Raw genomic sequence first — 18692 nt, forward strand, 5'->3', positions numbered from 1 at the left:
TACATGTAGCCAAGGCCCGGGCCTCTTTAGGCCTAATGGTGACCTCCAGAGTTAGGGACAGCTGACATCAATTCTGTGTAGAGTGGGTTACAGGGCATAGTGGGTGCAATGCAAGGTAGATTGATGGGTACCAGACACTTCTTGAATGCAAAGAGATTATTGTCTCTTAATATTACTGTGGGGGAGTGAGTTAGGGCCAGGACACCCTTTAGTAGCTAGAGTCTGCCAGTTAATACTGGAAGACTTCTATAGGCAGACAGACATGCAGGGAAAGGCATCCAGATAGACACCACATCTGCATGAGTAGGACCACTGTCTCCTATGACAAAAATCTTGTAATGGTTTCTAACAACGATTGAAATGAACTCCGCCACTTCTTCTACAATCTCCTATTGTAGAACTTCACTCAGCTGAGCTCCAAGTCCTTTACTAGACCAACAGATCCACTTGTCACTGGATCTTCTGAGCTCCTCCAATCTTCTCACTCAGTATCTTTCTCAAGTGTCAAGCCCGCATCTCTGCTGGGTCCCTTGCTTGGCACTTAGATACTCCCTCAAGAGTCACCCTGCTGGCCTGCTTGGTCCCTGGCTTGGCACACAATAATGCTCCCCAAGCGTCACCTCCACTGGCTGGGTCCCTGGCCTGGCACCTGCTAAAATTATCCTGATCCTTCACCATCCCCGGCTGGCGAGAATACTGCTCAGGTACTTGCTTCAGCTACTCACAGTGGTCTATGGTAGCAAGGTGGATGGGATGGTCCCTTAGTGGTGACACCTTCCACTCTACTTTTGACCACAGCTTGCTCTCCGGCCAGCAGAACATTTGTTTATGGATAGGCCCTCAGACAACCTAGCAGCCAGATGTCCCCGGGATAGGCCCAAGGCTTATGGCCTAGCAACCCGAAGCACTACATCACATGTCCACCCAGACAGCCATCCAGTTGGCACAGAACCACGATCACCTGACTCCACCCAAATAAATACGTTCTCCCAGCAGGCTAAGTGATCCAAGAAAATCCCTGCCCTTTGGCTGAGTCACCACATTCATTCCTAGTCTGTCCTTGCAATGCCCCTGTCTTGTCTAATGTCACCAGGTACCCGGCCACCTAGTGACAGAAGAGAGAAGTGCAGCAATTTCAGAGTTAGGGTGAAATCAATTGACCACCTGACAATTAGCCAAGGCAACTATCACTTGGTAGATAATCTTTATAGCAACCCTGCCTAAATGCCAGGGTGCTACATACTAGTTAGTGAGTTCCAGTTCACTTACACTTCCAAATTAATATCACTCATTCCAAAACATGCCAAAGGTGCAATCAGAAATCACATAGCTCCTTCGCAGGACTCTTACATAATGTGTTAGAACAGGTTCTATGTCCTGCAGCCTGTGAGCAACATTAAATAAAACATCAACATGGCTTTCAGTTTTTCTCTCAATATGAATGCTCAAATGATTCCTGGAGCAGTTTAGAGCTAGAAGACACGCACATACCTCTGTTTACACTCATCACCCAACATACAGTGTGTGTACATAGATATAGAGATGTACAGTACATACTGGGTGTATAGATATTATAGTGAGATATAATATATATAAAAAAATATCTCCACGTACACAAACTAATAATATATATATATATATATATATATTTTTTTTTTTATTAATATATATATATACACATACATACACACACACACACATATACACACACATACAATTATAACTATAATATCTATACACACAGTATATGCTGTATCTGGTATATACAGTATCCATATCTCAAAGACAATATTTTCGCTGAGGGTAGAGCACAGGGTGGTGAGATGTGAATCACACACAACCAGGCAGGGTCAAAGGAAAAGTGCAGTCGACGTTCGTATCTCTGGTCCTGTTTTATCTCTAGGTGTTTCCTAAATAAACAGGGAGGGGCAATAATATTGTAGGATTGCCTGATCCCTAAAGTAATTTCTGGTATGTGTAAATAAAAAGGCAGCAGTTCAACATTATTACCATCTATTGATCTGTCAATGCAAAAAATCTAATGGTCTTGTAAAACGCCACAAACCGATTATAGTGTACGAGTTCAAAGTACATACAGCTACAATACAATAAAAAAGTGTAAAATGTTAAAACAGACGAAAGATGTTGATGGTCTGCTGAGGCTGATGTTGACTGAATTGGGCGAAGATTTTTAGGTCTATGGGTGGATGTCATGCATTTTTATAATCATACACTGATCAGCCATAATTTTATACCCACCCACCTATTACTGAGCCTTACCAATTATAACCAGACTGATCAACTTTACCTATACTAAAATAATATGTAGGCTGTCATTACAGATTTATCCTTCTGAAAAAGGATAGGTGCCTGGCAGTCATGCCAAGACAGCCCTGACCTGTTGAGACATGGACACCACTAGACCTCTGAAGGTACGCTGTGGTATCTGGCACCAACCCATCAGTAGCAGATCCTTTAAGTCCTGTAAGGTGTGAGGTAAGGACTCCTTGGATTGGCCTGGTTTTTCCAGTACATCACACAGAAGCTCATTTGAATTGAAATATGGAAAATTTGGAGGTCAAATCAACACTTCAAACTCATTGTAGTGTTCCTTAAACTACATGTCAAGCAACGTCCAAATGAATGGCAGGACCCAAGGTTTCCCAGCATAACATTGCCCGAAGCATCGCACTGCCTCTGCCAGCTTGCCTTCTTCCCATACTGCATCCTGACGCCATATCTTCCCTGGGAATTTACACACACACACACACCTAGCCATTCACATAATGTAAAAGAAAACATGATTCAGATCAGGCCACCTTCTTCCAATGCTGCATGGTCCAGTTCTGATACTCACATAACACATGCCCACTGTAGGCACTTTTGGCTGTGGACACGTGTCAGCGTGGGCACCCTGACCAGTCTGCAGCTACACAGCCCCATACACAACAAACTGCGATGCCCATCTTCTCTTCTTTCAAAACAGCAACTTCAGGAACAGCATGTTTACTAGCTACTTATCTCACAAACTTTCAGATGTCATACAGGATAACCATTAAAATTATGGCTGAGCAGTCTATGTTCAGTTGATATTGCTCATGCTTCCTATTCCTGTTTACTATAAGTGATCAAGAAAAGTCAACTTACTTTGAAGTAGATGTAAAGCCTTAGGCCTCCTTCACAAAGGCGATTACATGCATACACCGGAATCCCGAAAGCAAAAATTAGCAATAAATCATATGAAGGCCCACCTGAAGGATATTTAGCCATACTTCCCAACATTTTGAGATGGGAATAAGGGACTCCTATTAGCAAACGTATGTAGGCATAGGACACGTCCCCTGCCACACAACCTTAAAGGAGAATTAAACAAAACAAAAGGTTACCTTTTTTTTACCACTACTATTCCTTTATATTGGCTTTTAAAATTTACAATGCAGCAATTTAGAAATTGGATGAAATGTTTAGCACTGGGGAAACACTTTTTGATAGATAAAAAGTGCATTTGATATACAAAACAATATAGATCAGACCAAAATGAGGGACAAATGGGGGGGGGGGGGCGAGGGACAGAGGGATATTGCTCAAAATCAGGGACAGTACCTCCAAATCAGGGATAGTTGGGAGCTATGATTTAGCACTGGCTCATACCAGTGTGGTTTTGAAGTTGCACTATTTAAGCGCGACTTCAAAGCAGTGCTATTTCATGTGCACCTTGCTGATATCTGTGCAGCTTCATTTAACAGATGTAAATGCAAGTTGCGCTGAAATCACACACAAATAGTCCAGGAACCTTTTTTGAGTTGCACCAATTTGAACAGGTCCATTGCCACAAATGGGGTGCGACTATTAGTTACTAGGATTAGTTTTGCTAAAGCACCCAAAGGTATTAGGCAATCACCCCAAATTTTTTTTTAGATTTTTTTAATTTTTTGTATCTTAGCGCTGCTGACTTCCTTCACTTGCTCCAGCAGTGGCTACATGGCATTACGGGGGGTGGGTTTCCTGATGCTGACACTGACAGAACCTGTATTGGCATGGACGCTTACAGTTTCCTTGTAGAAGTCTATGTTGCACGTGACAACACAGAAGGACAAAATAGACAAGTGTTGTCACCCCATAACAGGAGGTGCCTGAAGGACCTTAATTGGCAGGATCACCAGATATTATTTTAGTTTAGGCCAAAAGAAAAATATTGAAATACTAGTGAAACTGCATTAACAGATTATATGGAACCATACCTCCCAACTGTCCCTGATTTCGAGGGACTGTCCCTGATTTGGAGCAATGTCCCTCTTTCCCTCTCATTTGTCCCTCATTTTGGTCTGATCTATACAGTTGTGTATAAAATGCACTTTTGTGTCCCTCATTCCCGTCTCAAAAAGTGTTCCTCAGTGCTAAACCTTTCATCTGATTTCTAAATTGCTGCATTTGTACATTTTAAAAGCCAATATGAAGGAATAGCAGTGGTAAAAAAGAAAGTCCTTGTGAAAAAAAATTAAACTTTTTTTGGTTAATTCCCCTTTAAGGGGGTGTGGCAGGGGGCGTGCCCTATGCCTACATACATTTGTTAGTAGGTGTCCCTCATTCCCGTCTCAAAATGTTAGGCGCTACGTGAGACTTTAGTGATCTATTTTAGGTCTATGTGCTTTCCACGTTCTAATGGATTGTTTTCTGAAAATAAATATCAAAAGTAAAGGGGGGACTAACCTTGTAACACTTGTTTAAGCTGATCTATGGCGAGTTGCTGATCCTCTCCAGCAGATATGGAGGACCCACTGTCGGAGGACATGTTGTAGAGCTCATAGGTGATGAATCTTCCTGGGTCTGTAATAAGAAATGAAAGGCTAAGCTTCAGAATGAATGCAGAAGGTAACATAAAAAAGTGCATTATCAGCATTCTGAGCAGCAGGAATCTCCATCCAGTCTGCCCTGCAGCTATTTTTATTGTTCCTATAGATATTCTATATTCGTTTCGAGAAAAAAAAAAAGTTCAAATTTGATTGCGTTCAATTTCCACAATGGATTCAGAGCTGCATCAGCCCCAACCAGACTGCTCGATGCAACTAGAATAGGGTACCCCAGCAGCAATCATACTTGACTCGTTGACTTTTTAAACTACAAAGGCAGATTAGAGAAGCTAAATTGGGTTGAGTGGCTAGAAAAAAAGTCAAGTCTAAAGTCAAGCTTCATTGCCAGCCTTACCAATTATAACCAGACTGATCAACTTTACCTGTACCTGCAATAAGTAGCCATTGATAACTTATCCTTCTGAAAATTATAGCTGCCAGGCATGCTGACCCAATTAATTCAGTACTTTCTGAGCCAAAGACCACAAACAAGCATGCTTGACACTGTGTGTCTGAAAAAAATAAAATAAAATAAAAACACAACAGGCAACCAGCATTTTTGGAAATGTGCAGGCCAGTCAAGTTCCTCCACCCCAAACTCGCTCATCCATGTCTTTATGGACCTTGCTTTGTGCACTGGTGCGCAGTCATGTTGGAACAGGAAGGGGTCATCCCCAAACTGTTCCCAAAAAATTGGGAGCATGAAATTGTCCAAAATGTCTTGGTATGCTGACACCTTAAGAGTTCCCTTCACTGGAACTAAGGGACCAAGACCAACCCCTGAATAACAACCCCACACCATAATCCCCCCTCCACCAAATTATTTGGACCAGTGCACAAAGCAAGGTCCATAAAGACATGGGTGAGCGAGTTTGGGGTGGAGGAACTAGACTGGTCTGGCCTGACCTCAACCTGATAGAAAACACGTTTAGAACATGTTTGGGATGAATTAGAGAGGAGACTGCGAGCCAGGGCTTCTCGTCCATACCAGTGCATGACCTCACAAATGCGTTTCTGGAAGAATGGGTAAACATTCCCATAGACACACTCCTAAACCTTGTGGACAGCCTTCCCAGAAGAGTTGAAGCTGCAAAGGGTGAGCCAAATCAACATTGAACCCTACGGACTAAGACTGGGATGGCATTAAAGTTCATGTGTGTGTAAAGGTATAGTGTATTATCTACTTGACTACACTAAGTAGATGCAACAATATGTACAATTTTACTAATGTTTACCCTCTGAAGAGTGATTGGTGATGGATCTCTTTTCAGAGGGTGTTTTGACAGGTCATAAGCAGACGATATGCCGCCACCTCAAATCGTTTTTGTGACCCCAAAAAGCCCACATCACTGTGTGACAACCATGTGCATTGCACGCCGTTGCAGTGTGGCCACCAGTAATTTAAATGGGTTGTATTCTGTGGATGGTACTGCTCATCTAATAGGATGGGGGTATAATTCTTGCTGTGCGGCGATGCCGTGGCAAGTATAAAACCGTATCCATTTGCCTTTCCAGCTTAAGGGGGAGCAGTTCATGGGCAGTAGAAAACTCGGCTCAGATCCCTGTTCTTACCCCCCACCAACTGCATGTGTCAATTCAGCCTAACACATGCCAAAATCACAAAACTGGGTTCAGGTGTTAAGATTTATTGTACCTTCAGGAATTAAGGGGTTAAAATGCATGTAAACATTAGTTCCAAAATCTAGAAGCGTGAAATCCTTGTACAACAAAAGTGGGGTATGCTGTATGTGCCTGCGTCGGTTACAGTGGTTGTAAACCATTATAAATACCCAGTGAATTGACAGGCAACAGGTTATACACAGAGGTGAAACAAATCCTCCTACATAAGTTGTACCTGTCTATCTGCTCTATTAGTTCAAAGTCTGGAACGTATAAAGCTCGTCTGTCAGAAAAAAGGGGGGCTGAACAACACTCTGCAAAGTTCAGTGAGGAGCGCTCTGAGAGCTGATTGGAGAGAAGGGAAGGGAAAGGAAAGGAAAGGAAAGGAAAGGGAGGGGAAGGGGAAAGGGAAAGGGAAAGGAAGGGAAGGGATGACCCCCCCCTTCACACAAAAACAGAGCTGAGATTGTTAATCTGCCAGAGCTCCCTCCCCGACACCTTTTTTTCTCTTGGTGTCAGAAAAACTTGTCAGAAGAAACTCATACTGATTTTAGAGGAAAGAAGCAGCAGACAGACATGACACTTAGTGCTGAAGATTGAGACAAGAACAGAATATAGGGAGATATGATTGGTTCATATTGCATGTCTGAGGTTTACAACCACTTTACTTCTGATGCAGAAGTGATTGGGGTTTATACAAGAACAGCCATGTACACACATTTACTTGTATTGGTAGCAGTACAAGGCACGTGCATCTAACCAGGAGTGGGAACACGCCGGGGGATTTTACGCTCGAGGACTTTGGAGATAATAAATGTCTGTGTGCATTGAGACCTTAATACAGTCAGTTTATATCTAATCAAACTGGCCCTTGCACTTGATAGCTGTTGGCAAATAAAAAAAGAACCCCGATTGTGGGCAATAAAAATCTGCCATAATCAACGCTCCAGTTAACAGGTGACATAATTCTGTTTCAAAAATAAAACTTTTATAGCATCTCACAAGATAAAAGGAGCCGGTTTCACCATATTAACAACATGAAAAGATAAAACAAAAGACGTTCTGGTTCCCAAGTAGTTAAATTGACATTTCATTATAGATTTGCTTAAATCTGATCTCTTCTGGCATTGTAATTTTAATCTCATCAGCTTAAAGGATTTTAGCAAGTCTTTGTAAAAGCACAGCCATGGTCACCGTGCTAGGAAACGCTCGCACCTACAAATCAGGAGCTCGGGGTGGCTTATTAGCTGATAAACACACCACTGCTACTGCAGCTCTGAGACCAGACAAATAACATGCCAGCCATGGAGGGATTTGCCAACTGCTCGTTACAGGGTTGTGCAATGCTGCCCATTGTCCATGATTGTGCCCGCAAAGGTTCCCATAACACCTTTGTGATCCGATTTAGACGTAGTTTTAAACCCCTACTGAGGAATCCATGCAAATTTCATAAAGAACCCAATTAATGAACAATGAGGGCCAGGTTCACATTGTGGTGGCAGTACAGCCAGTCAGCCCTCCTGTACTGGGCCCAGTACACCGATCCTCTTCTTAAATCAGGGGAACATTAGTCCACTCATTGAAAACGTCAGTGTCACTTGCAGAATTTAGTCCTTAATTCTGATTCAAGGAGACTGAAGGTATTATTAAACCCTCCGCATCAGAAACCATATATTACAGCAGACATCATCACTTACATGGCTTGCTTTGTGCTTTTTTTGTAAAGTCTTTCATGCCTTTGTTTTCATGGTTTTAAAATTGATTCACTGGTGTTTTCACTTAGCCTTGGCTCACAATATGAACCGCAAAATGAATCGCACAGGAACAGCACCGCATAACTGTTCAATTCACATGCGATTCAGTGGGGTGCGATTTATGGGCAAATTTAAAAAATATACAATAACCATTCACTTATTTACTGTGACTGTGCTGAAACACACATATGTAATCATATACATGTCCCACACATACCATTAGCCGATTTCTTACTATTTTTATATGCCTTGCAACGCCTCTAGGCAACCGCTTTTTGTAATCCATAACAAAGCCGGTTGCATTTTTTTTTCCACCGTCACTAAAGCCACTCCCGAACCTCCAGGCTTCCTGCTCGAGTCTTTTATTCTTCTGAACCTGGAATTGTCCATGACCTGACACCTTTATAACAATATCGTACATGCTATTACTTTATTCCGCTCGCTACTGTTCCTTTCTCTCCGTCAGAACCATTTTCTTCTAGCAAGACCAAGAAAATTAAACCATATGTGAACACAGCAGGACTCAATCAAACCTAATTAACCACTGGAAAACCAGGCCTTTCTGACACTTTTCATTTACAAGATTTCAAAATTGTATATTTTTTGCAAGAAAATTACTTGGAACCCCCAAACATTACTCACACATAATATTATATATATATATATATATATATATATATATATATATATATATATATATATATATTATTTTTGTTAACAGAGGCCCTAGAGAATAAAATGGTGGTCATTGCAATTTTTTTTTTATTTGACACAGTATTTGCACAGTGGTTTTTAAGGCAAAAAAATATATAAAATACTATATATATATATATAACCCAGTTTATTTCTGCTAAAATATAAAAAATTATGTTATGTTAAGTAAATATATAGCCAACATGTCACGCTTTAAAATTGCACACACTCGTGGAATGGTGACAAACAACCTACAATACTTACAAATCTCCATAGGTGATGCTGTAAACATTTTTTTACAGGTTACCAGTTTACATTCACGAAATGAGGTCTACAGCTAAAATGATTGCTCTCACTAGAATGATAGTGGCGTTATCTCATGTGTGGCGTGAACACCATTTACATAAGCGTACACACCTCTGCATGTGAGTATCGGGGGGGGGGGGGGCTGCGCTTTAAAAAAATTGTATTATTTATTTTATTAACAAATTTTTCAAAAACTGTCCCTTTAATTTGTTTTGTTTTTGAACGGGGCCTCGGAAGGCTAATGCCACGTACACCTGTAGCAGACTATCTGGCGGACTTAGTCTGGCGGACTGTCCGCCGGATTTTCCAAACGAGCTACCTGCCCACACACAGTACTTTTGCGGCGGACTAAGTACGGCGTACTTTTGAAATGAACGGACTCGCCCACACACACACGGAGGAAAGTCCGCTCATTTTGAGCATGGCTCCAGGTAGCCTGGTATGGACTTAAAGAGGAATCCCTTTTCGGCGTGGGGGTCCCCCCTAGGTCCATATCAGACCCTTATCCGAGGACGCTACCCGGCCGGCCAGACTTTTGGGTAAAAAAAGTTAGCCGGAGCCTACACACGGGCGGATCGTGTGTATGAGGCATAAGAGATACAAAAGGATGGGCCACCACAACCCCCCCCCCCCCCCCCGCCCAGTTCAGTTTGCCCCAGAACCTGCAAACAGGCAAAAAATGCAGACGAACACCGTTAAAGTCTATGGGACACAATTATGAAAAATCAAATGTGCTCATTTTAAAGGTTTATATGCAAGTTATTGCCATAAAAAGTGTTTGGGGACCCGGGTCCTGCCGCAGGGGACATGTAGCAATGCAAAATGAAGTAAATATAAAAATGCCCGTTTTTTCGGGAGCAATGATTTTAATAATGCTTAAAGGGAAACAAAAATGTAATATTCCTTTAAATATCGTGCCTGGGGGGTGCCCTTAGTATGCCTGTAAAGTGGCGCAGTGTTCCCGTGTTTAGAACAATACCACAGCAAAATTAAATTTCTAAAGGAAAAAAAGTCATTTAAAACTGATCGTGGCCGTAATGTATTGTCAGGTCTCGGCAATATAGATAAAACTCCTGAAAAAAATGGCATTGATTCCCCCCCTCACCCCACCATCCAATACCAGGCCATTTGGGTCTGGTATAAATATTAAGGACAATATAAACAAAGAAAGTGCGGCGCACAAAGCAAAAAAATTATATAGAAACGCATTTAAAGTAACACATTCCTGTGTAAAGTGTCCAGCGTCATGCCCCTGATGATGCACTTTGAGTGACGAAACGTTGGGCAGAGCCTGGCTTAATGTGGGACCCGGACAGACTGCACTACAGTGACTATCACTGAAGCGCTGGACGCTTCAGTTCTTTGCCTGTTTTAATCAACTTAAATGTGAGTGGAATTGTTTTTCCTTAATAAATTGGGCATCGTTTAAGATATTTGCGCAATGAGCTTTGTTATTTTTCCACATGACTGCTGAACTGCATGGGAATCCAAATATATGTTCATGATTGGAGAGATTTCTGGTTCCAGAGTACTGCTTGTGAGGAGTAGTGGAGCAGAGTGTTTTTTCTATTTGTGCATTATCGTTGCACTGATGGTAAGGGTCTGTCGTGTTGGGTGACGGTGATGGGACCCCTACTATCCTTATCTCTGCTGAATGAGGTGGAGGGAGATCTGTTGTGGATTCACTGAACTTTCAGTACCTGTTTTGGAATGTGTTACATTAAATGCGTTTATATATCATTTTTTTGCTTTGTGCGCCGCATTTTCTTTGTTTATATTGTGCTTATTGTTCCCTGCAATATAGTGCGAGCTGCCATTTAAAAAAAAAAAAATTGTTTTGGTTTTATATTTTTTGAGTCAGCGCAACAATCTTTATTTGTATAAATATTAAGGGAAACCCCGAACCAAAAAAAGAAAAATGGAGTAGGGGGTTCCCCACAAAATACATACCAGACACTTATCCGAGCACGCAACCTGGCAGGCCACAGGAAAAGAGGGGGGATGAGAGTGCCCCCACGAACCGTACCAGGCCACATGCCCTCAAAATGGGGAGGGTGCTTTGGAGTAGCCCCCCCAAAAGCATCTTGTCCTCGTGTTGATGGGGACCCCGGGCAAGGGTTGTGGGGGTCTGCGGGTGGGGGGGCTTATCGGAATCTGGAAGCCCCTTTAATAAGGAGACGCCTAGATGCCAGCCTCCCCTCTATGTAAATTGATAACGGGTATGTTGTACCCCTACCATTTAACAAAAAAGTGTCAAAAATAGTAAAAAAGACAGGAGACACTTTGGGACAAGTCCTTTATTAAAAAATAAAAACGTCATGCGATGTAGATCCATCTCACACGGGGCCACCTGGTGACGTAAACGGGTGACCCCGCCCCCTCTGACGCCACGTGATCTCGGAGGAAGGCGGGTCACCCATTTACGTCACTGAGTGGCCCCGCCCTCAGCTATGTAACAGCTGTCATTGAGAAGTAGCTTCACTCTGCGAGAGCCTCCCATGGAGGCAGAGCTGTTGGCGCTTTTCTTTTATTTATTTTTCCAAGGTGCTTTAGGGGGCTACTCCAAAGCACCCTCCCCATGTTAAGGGCATGTGGACTGGTACGGTTCAGGAGGGGGAGCACTCCCCCCCCCCCCATCTCTTTTCCTGTGGCCTGCCAGGTTGCGTGCTTGGATAAGGGTCTGGTATGAATTTTGCGGGGAATTTTTAATTTTGAAGCAGGGTTCCCCTTAATACTCGTACCAGAGTATTTCCTTTAGAAATGTAATTTTGCTGTGGTACTGTTCTAAACATGGGAAAACTGTGCCATTTTACAGGCATACTATAGACACCCCCCAGGCACAATATTTAAAAGGAATATTTCATTTTTAAAATTAGAACTTTTGGTTTTTCATGTTAGTGTCCCATAGACTTTAACAGGGTTCCGCGGCTTTCAAATTTGCTGCGAACACCACATAATGTTCATTGTTCACTGAACGTCCGAACAACCAAAGTTTGGCCCAAACTTATGCTCGGGCCGACCCGTTCGCCCATCCCTAGTAACCCATAGCAATTACCGATCAATCCTTTATCACTGTGAAAACTGAAGAGATGTAAACTATGACATTAGATATTGTACACCGCCCTTGGCAGTGGAATATTAAATATATAGGAGTGCCACAACTGTTTTTAAAGCACCAATAAGTAACGTTAGTGCATTTCTTTGATATGGGTGGTTTTACAAATGGGTGCTCAAATAATCAATGATTTTTTATTTTTGAAATTCTTTATCTGAGTACTTTGGAAACTGCACAAATACAGTATGCAAAAACAGAATTACACAGATAGTATGTAATAGGAATGAAGGTGAGAAGTATAATTTTCAGCACAAATGAGTGTTAAAAACTTTAAGTGGTACTAAATAGGGATGAGCTCGGTGTTCAACTCGAACATCGGCTGTTCGTCTGTTTGGTGAATTCAGAACTTTGTAGACCGTTCGCACCATATTCGTGTGTTACCATCGGCCCACAATGACCTACGCCATCGCAGTGCATTGCTGGCTCATGATTGGCCAAGCATGCACTGTGACCCCCGCATGCTTGGCCAATCACAGCGCCGGGAGCGAGGAGAGCCATAATTGGCCACAGGCAGGATGCCTGTAGCCAATTATAGCTCAGGGGGTTTAGTACATGCCCCACACTATACAAGGCCACCATCGCGGCGGCATTGTGTAGTGTTTTCTGGCGTGCAGGGAAAGAGCAAGATAAGCAGGGACAGTGTTCTTTTCTGAGGCATCTGCAGGAGTTAAAGTGGGTGTTGCCTCCAGCACAGTATACACCTGCATCTACCCTTTATTGCTAGTGTTCTCCAACACAGGCATCTGCAGGAGTTAAAGTGGGTGTTGTGTGCCTCCAGCACAGTATACACCTGAAGATACCCATTATTGCTGGTGTTGTCTGTTGCATATCTTGCATATTAGCCTTTAAAATTAGCACTTTTGATTTTGAAAGTTCGAGTCCCATAGACTTTAATAGGGTTCTAAACTTCCTATGAATTTTTGCCCCGTTCAAAGGTTCTGGTGCGAACCGAACCGGGGGGTGTTCGGCTCATCCCTAGTACTAAAGTCAATGTTTTTTTTACCTAAATGCATTCTCTGCATTAAGGCTACTTTCACACGGAGGCGGTTTTCAGGTGCTTTAGTGCTAGAAATAGCTTCTGAAAAGCGTCTCCCATTCATTGCAGTTTCTTCACACTACGGCGGTACGAAAACACCTGCAAGCAGCATCTTTGGCACGGGTTGGGATCACTTTATTTAGCGCTCCCAAAATGCCCTGCCCATTGCAATGAATGGGCAGTGCTTCCAATGTGCCTTAAAAAGTGCTTTGAAAGCAAAACTGGACTTGCCATTTTTTTGGGCTAAAAAGCGCCCCACTAGCGGATGAAAAGTGCCGCCAAAACAGCTCTAAAATGGCCGGCGCTTTAGTGCTAACGTCTGGGCGTCAGTGTGAAAGGGCTCTAAAAAGGTAAAAAAAAAAAAAAAAAATCCCAGTAGGGCAACGAGTAGCAATGAAGAGATATTGGAGCAAGGTAACAAGAGCCATGATGGACTTTCCTACAAATTTTTACGAGCCAGCTCCTCTATGTTGTAAAAAAAAAAAAAAAACTATAAGTAAATGTAAAGAGTAGAAGAACACGGATCAAGAATTGACAACTTTTGCTATGATCCAGCAAGGGTGTCCAACTCAATTTCATTGCGGGCTGCATCAGCATTATGGTTGCCCTCAAAGGGCAAATGTATAATTAAGAATAGATATCCAGAAAACCCCACTCCCCCTTAAATCAGATGTCAGAGCCTCTCCACCATCCTTTACATCACAGGGTACCCCTTTATTCTGTGCTGCTGCCAGGAAGAAGCTGGGGACAGCACGGGAAAGCAGAAAGTACAGGAGCCAGGAAGAGGACCAGAGTCAGCTGCTGTAGTCTGCTGAATGCTGAGACCAGGGGAGGTGGAGTTGGGGGATTCTGCCGCTGCACAGTGAGGTGCGGGAACTGATCTCCTCTCTCCTGCCAACTGCTGAGATTGGGGCGAGGGGGATGAGACAAGCCTCTCCAAGGCTACACAGAGAAGGTGCAGGATCTGGCAGAGGAGTTCTGTCCTCCACTCTACTGCCATCTGCTGAGGTAAGCTGGAGGAGGAGAAGAGGGGGTGCCACAGCTGCAGGAAAGGTGAGAGGGTATCGTGACACGGCCTGGCGGACTGGATTTGGCCTGTAGGACTTGTGTTAGACACACATGCACTAAAGTAACCAAGCAACTGGAAAACTAAACCAACTGAACATGGAAAGTGCTGACGTTTGGTACCACCTAGTTTTTTGTCTCTTAGAAGTACATATAGCTATATAGCGTAGCTTTCGAAGTTTACTTATATATTCATTCTTTTATTTGAATTATTTGAAACAAATCAGCTTACTAATAAGTCTAATGGTTTAATTTACTTTCTATTTGCTGTTTCTTTTAGGCTTTATTGTTACTTTTTGCTGCATGGTAACACCTCTTTTCACTGTTACTTTAACTTTACTGGAGTGAGTCATCTGGGAGGTTCTCTTAGGAGCTAGATGTTACAGACATCGATGTTTGATGTGTCATGGTAAAGGTTTCCATTGTTTATACCATTAGTAACATTTTACTGGTAACATGTTCTTCTGTGCTAGGTGTCTCCCATAGATCGCCCATGCTAACAAACTGCAAGCAAACATACAACCTCATCTGACTATATGGATATGGAACACTTGACTCCCCCCCCCACCAACTTCCAAACTGTACACTTGAGTTGGGCTTTGAAAAACAGGCAGGCCAGTACGGTCTCAGTACTACGTCTACAGATGTCAAAGATGAATACATACGAGTATTCATATAGTTTTATTTATAGCAGATCACTACACCTGGCAGTCAAAATCCTTCCAGCTCATTTTGTAGTGTGAAAGTGATGCTTCCTGTTGAAACATGTCCAGGTTACCCAAGCTTTACAGTACAGATATCGAATTGAAGGAAGACCAAGCAGGAACAGGCAGAGGCCATTCTGAACTCTTGATGCAGACCCAAGAGTGCAAGTAGAGAACAAAATGGTATCAAATTGTGCCAACTGAAAGGCAAAGCTGTTACTAACCTCCAAAACTAACACAAGAAGTACAAAGCAAACAGTTCTGGAAAAGCCTGGAAGCTCTGAAACAAGGAAATTAAAGCCCGTGTCACAATAGCGATCCTGTTGTTGGTAGCAACTCCCCAATGACAGGATCTCCGAGGGAGCACAGAGAAAACTATCCTAGTCATACATAGCAGCTTTCTCAATAGCCAAACCAGTGAGACGCTGCCCCGTTACTGCTCCCACGTTGTTGAGCAAGGATATGAAGTGTTTCAACCAAAAAGGTAGCAAAGTCATAAAAGCAGGTGAGGAATCCTCTTGATGGTGAGTGGTCAAAAGCAATGAAGATCCCCAAGGAAAAGGAGGCTTCAAGCTACAAGGTCTAAGTTCTAGAATGCCCCTCCTAAACTACCTCAAAGCTTTCCTCTGTCAGCCTCTCTCAACCAGGGTTCTGAGTAAACTTAGCATTCCTCCAGAGGTTGCTAGGGGTTCTATGAGCAATGGTGGATGGCCTGAAAGTGCCTGTATAATTCTGTACCAAGGTCAATCAGCAGAGTGATTGCAAATAGACCAGTGGAGCTTCTCTTCTTTCATATTTCTGACAACAATGATCATATTAGAAATTTGTATTGGGGAAGGGGATGTATTATTCCCACTGACCACCATTGTAAGGAGAATTCTTCCCAAAGTCCTCAAATGAATTGGGACAACATACTGTCCACCACTAGCAAAATTAACATTCTTTCCACCGACCATCGGTGCACGAGCCCCTTTTTTTTATACCAACAATATGATTTAACTAATGTACAGTTATCTTCAGATATATTTATTTTTAGTAGGGATTACCTGAAACCAGAACATTATTTCTAGGGTTTCTTTATGGTAAAAAGGTTGAGAAAAGCTGCAATAGGTAGATATGAAAGATGTGCATATATATTTATTACACATATACTGTACATATAGGCACACATACCACACGTTTTGTGTTGCATTTTTGCTTCAATAGGTTTATTTTTCAAAGCATGCAAAAAGGTGGATGTTTAGGTGATACCCTCTATTGGTTGCTTTGGAAGAAGGGGTTATACCCCAAAATGTCACTCTGAGACCTCACCCCTCACTTCTGTGTGACTTCTTTAAGCGTGATCCACTCACTTATTGAATATGTACCTTGTTTATACCATTGATTTTTTGTATGAATTTCAATCTCTTTGCCAACAAAAAAAAATTGGGACACTGTCAAATCTACATAAAACAGAATGCAATGGATTTTCAAATCTCAATGACCCTATACCGTATTTTATTCAGAACATTAAATAGAAAACAAAGCAAACTGAGAAAATTTTAAGAAAAGGAAAAAGGTAATTTTGAAATTGATGGCTGCAACACATCTCAAAAAAAGTTTGGACAGTACAGAAAAAGCTGGCAAGTGGTACTAACAAGGAAGAGCTGAAAAAAACATTTTGCAACTAATTGGGTTGATTGGCATCTGTTTGGTAACATGATTAGGTATAAAAAATAAAAAAAAAGAGCAACTTAGTCTTAGCCCTTGCACACACGGTCGGAGAATCCGTCGGAATGTGTCCTATCGGACCGTGTCACCGGATAATCCGACTGTGTGTGGTATGCATCGGACTGATTCCGTCGGAAAATATCCGTCAGACCCAATTTTCCAACATGTTGGAAATATTTCCCGACCAACTGGGCCGATCGGACATACTCCGATCATGTGTAGAGATTTTTGATCGGACCAAGTGCCACGCATGCTCAGATCAAATTCCTACATCAAAGCTATTGGCTACTAGCCTGAATGTAGTCCCATCTTAACGAAATTACGTCATCACGTTCTGAAAGATCGGATTTTTCGCCAACTTTTTCCGACCGTGTGTATGCAACAGTTCTGGACAAGATCCGACGGACAAAATCCGACGGGCAAAATCTGACGGATTTGGTTGTGGAAATCTCCGACCGTGTGTATGGGGGCTTAGAGAGTCAGAGTGTCTCAGAAATAAAGATGGACCTCCTGGCTTACTATCAGCACACAGTTCAAAAGTCTGCATCACTGATGGTATTGGGTTGCATTAGTGTGTATGGAATGGGCAGCTTGCACATCTGGAAAGGCACTATCATTTCTGAAATATATATATATATCCAGGTTTTAAAGCAGATGTTCCCATCCAGATAATGCCTTTTTCAGGGAAGGCCCCGCATATTTCAGTAGGACAATGCTAAACCATATATCACATCTATGTCAACTGTATAGGCACGAGTACAGGTGCTTAACTGGCCTTGGCTGCAGTCCAGACCTTTCACCAAACGAAAATATTTGGCACATCTTGAAATGAAAAATACGACAAAAAAATCAAGCTAGAATGGGACAACATTGCTCTCCTAAAACTTCAGCCACTGGTCTCCCCAGTTCCCACATGTTTACAGTGTTAAAAGAGGAGGAGATGCTACACCGTAGTAAACATGGCCCTGTCCCAACCTTGTTGAGACGCCATCAATTTCAAAATAACTCTGTTTTGTGTGTTAATATGGTACATTTTCTCAGTTTAAGTATTTAATGATTACCATTTTCTGCTGTGAATAAAATATGTTTTTTTTTACATTTGCAAATCATTGAATTCTGTTTTGGGATTAGGGTTGTACTGCAGGTAGCTTTGACCATTTATGTTCTATTTATTACAAGCAATATTGTAATGAAAATTATTTGCTTTTACACTTTTTGTATTTAATTAAATGTGCATAAAACTACATAGTAGGCTAGCCATATACTTTTGTTCTGGTTACTATATAGGGGATTAATAGGATTTTATCTCTTATGGGGATTATAGCACCTACCCTTCTGCTTAATTGCTTGTTTTTTCTAGACTGGTGTGCTAGGATTTATCCATTTATTTTATGCCATTTAGGTTGTTGAAGATGCAAGCTTTTGGAATACCTTGGATCCCTTTTTCAGGTTCTTATTTCCTGGCATAGTGTATGCAAACCAAAAATACAGTTGTGTAGAATAAAATCTGCGAATCCTAAAGGTAGGAAGCCATGAATCTCAGCCCTCTGTAGCTTTCATCAGTGTCACAGTGAAGACAATGGGAGCCTGATCTAGCATGTGAAGGCTATGAGTCATGATATGTAGGACAGCTGGCCTCGCCTGAAAGGAAGTGTTTGTTGTGCCTGCTTGGCGCGCTAATAATTTGAATAGGCTTCAACTGTCCGCATACAGACATTTGCTAAATTGGAGCCGGTCACACCCAAATAACACAGATATATGGATTTAATTGCACTTCTCTATAAGAAACACTGTTTGGAAGCACATCTCATAGCTTACCGTGTATGTTATTTATGAACC

At 42.1% G+C, this 18692-nt stretch overlaps 1 protein-coding gene across 4 annotated transcripts in view; it reads right to left on the reverse strand.

Moving 5' to 3' along the window:
• SYNE2 (spectrin repeat containing nuclear envelope protein 2) overlaps positions 1-18692 on the reverse strand; it is a 529925-nt gene that overhangs the window by 456109 nt on the left and 55124 nt on the right. For all 4 annotated transcript variants that reach the window (XM_077464352.1, XM_077464354.1, XM_077464353.1 and 1 more), the window contains exon 2: positions 4711-4827. In XM_077464352.1, the coding sequence (XP_077320478.1) occupies positions 4711-4792 (82 nt within the window). In that variant the 5' untranslated portion in view covers positions 4793-4827. The remainder of the gene's footprint in view (positions 1-4710; positions 4828-18692) is intronic.

Source organism: Lithobates pipiens, unplaced genomic scaffold (assembly GCF_037356315.1).
Source record: "Lithobates pipiens isolate NorthernLeopardFrog02 unplaced genomic scaffold, aLitPip1_a1.2 Scaffold_30, whole genome shotgun sequence".
Taxonomy (NCBI): domain Eukaryota; kingdom Metazoa; phylum Chordata; class Amphibia; order Anura; family Ranidae; genus Lithobates; species Lithobates pipiens.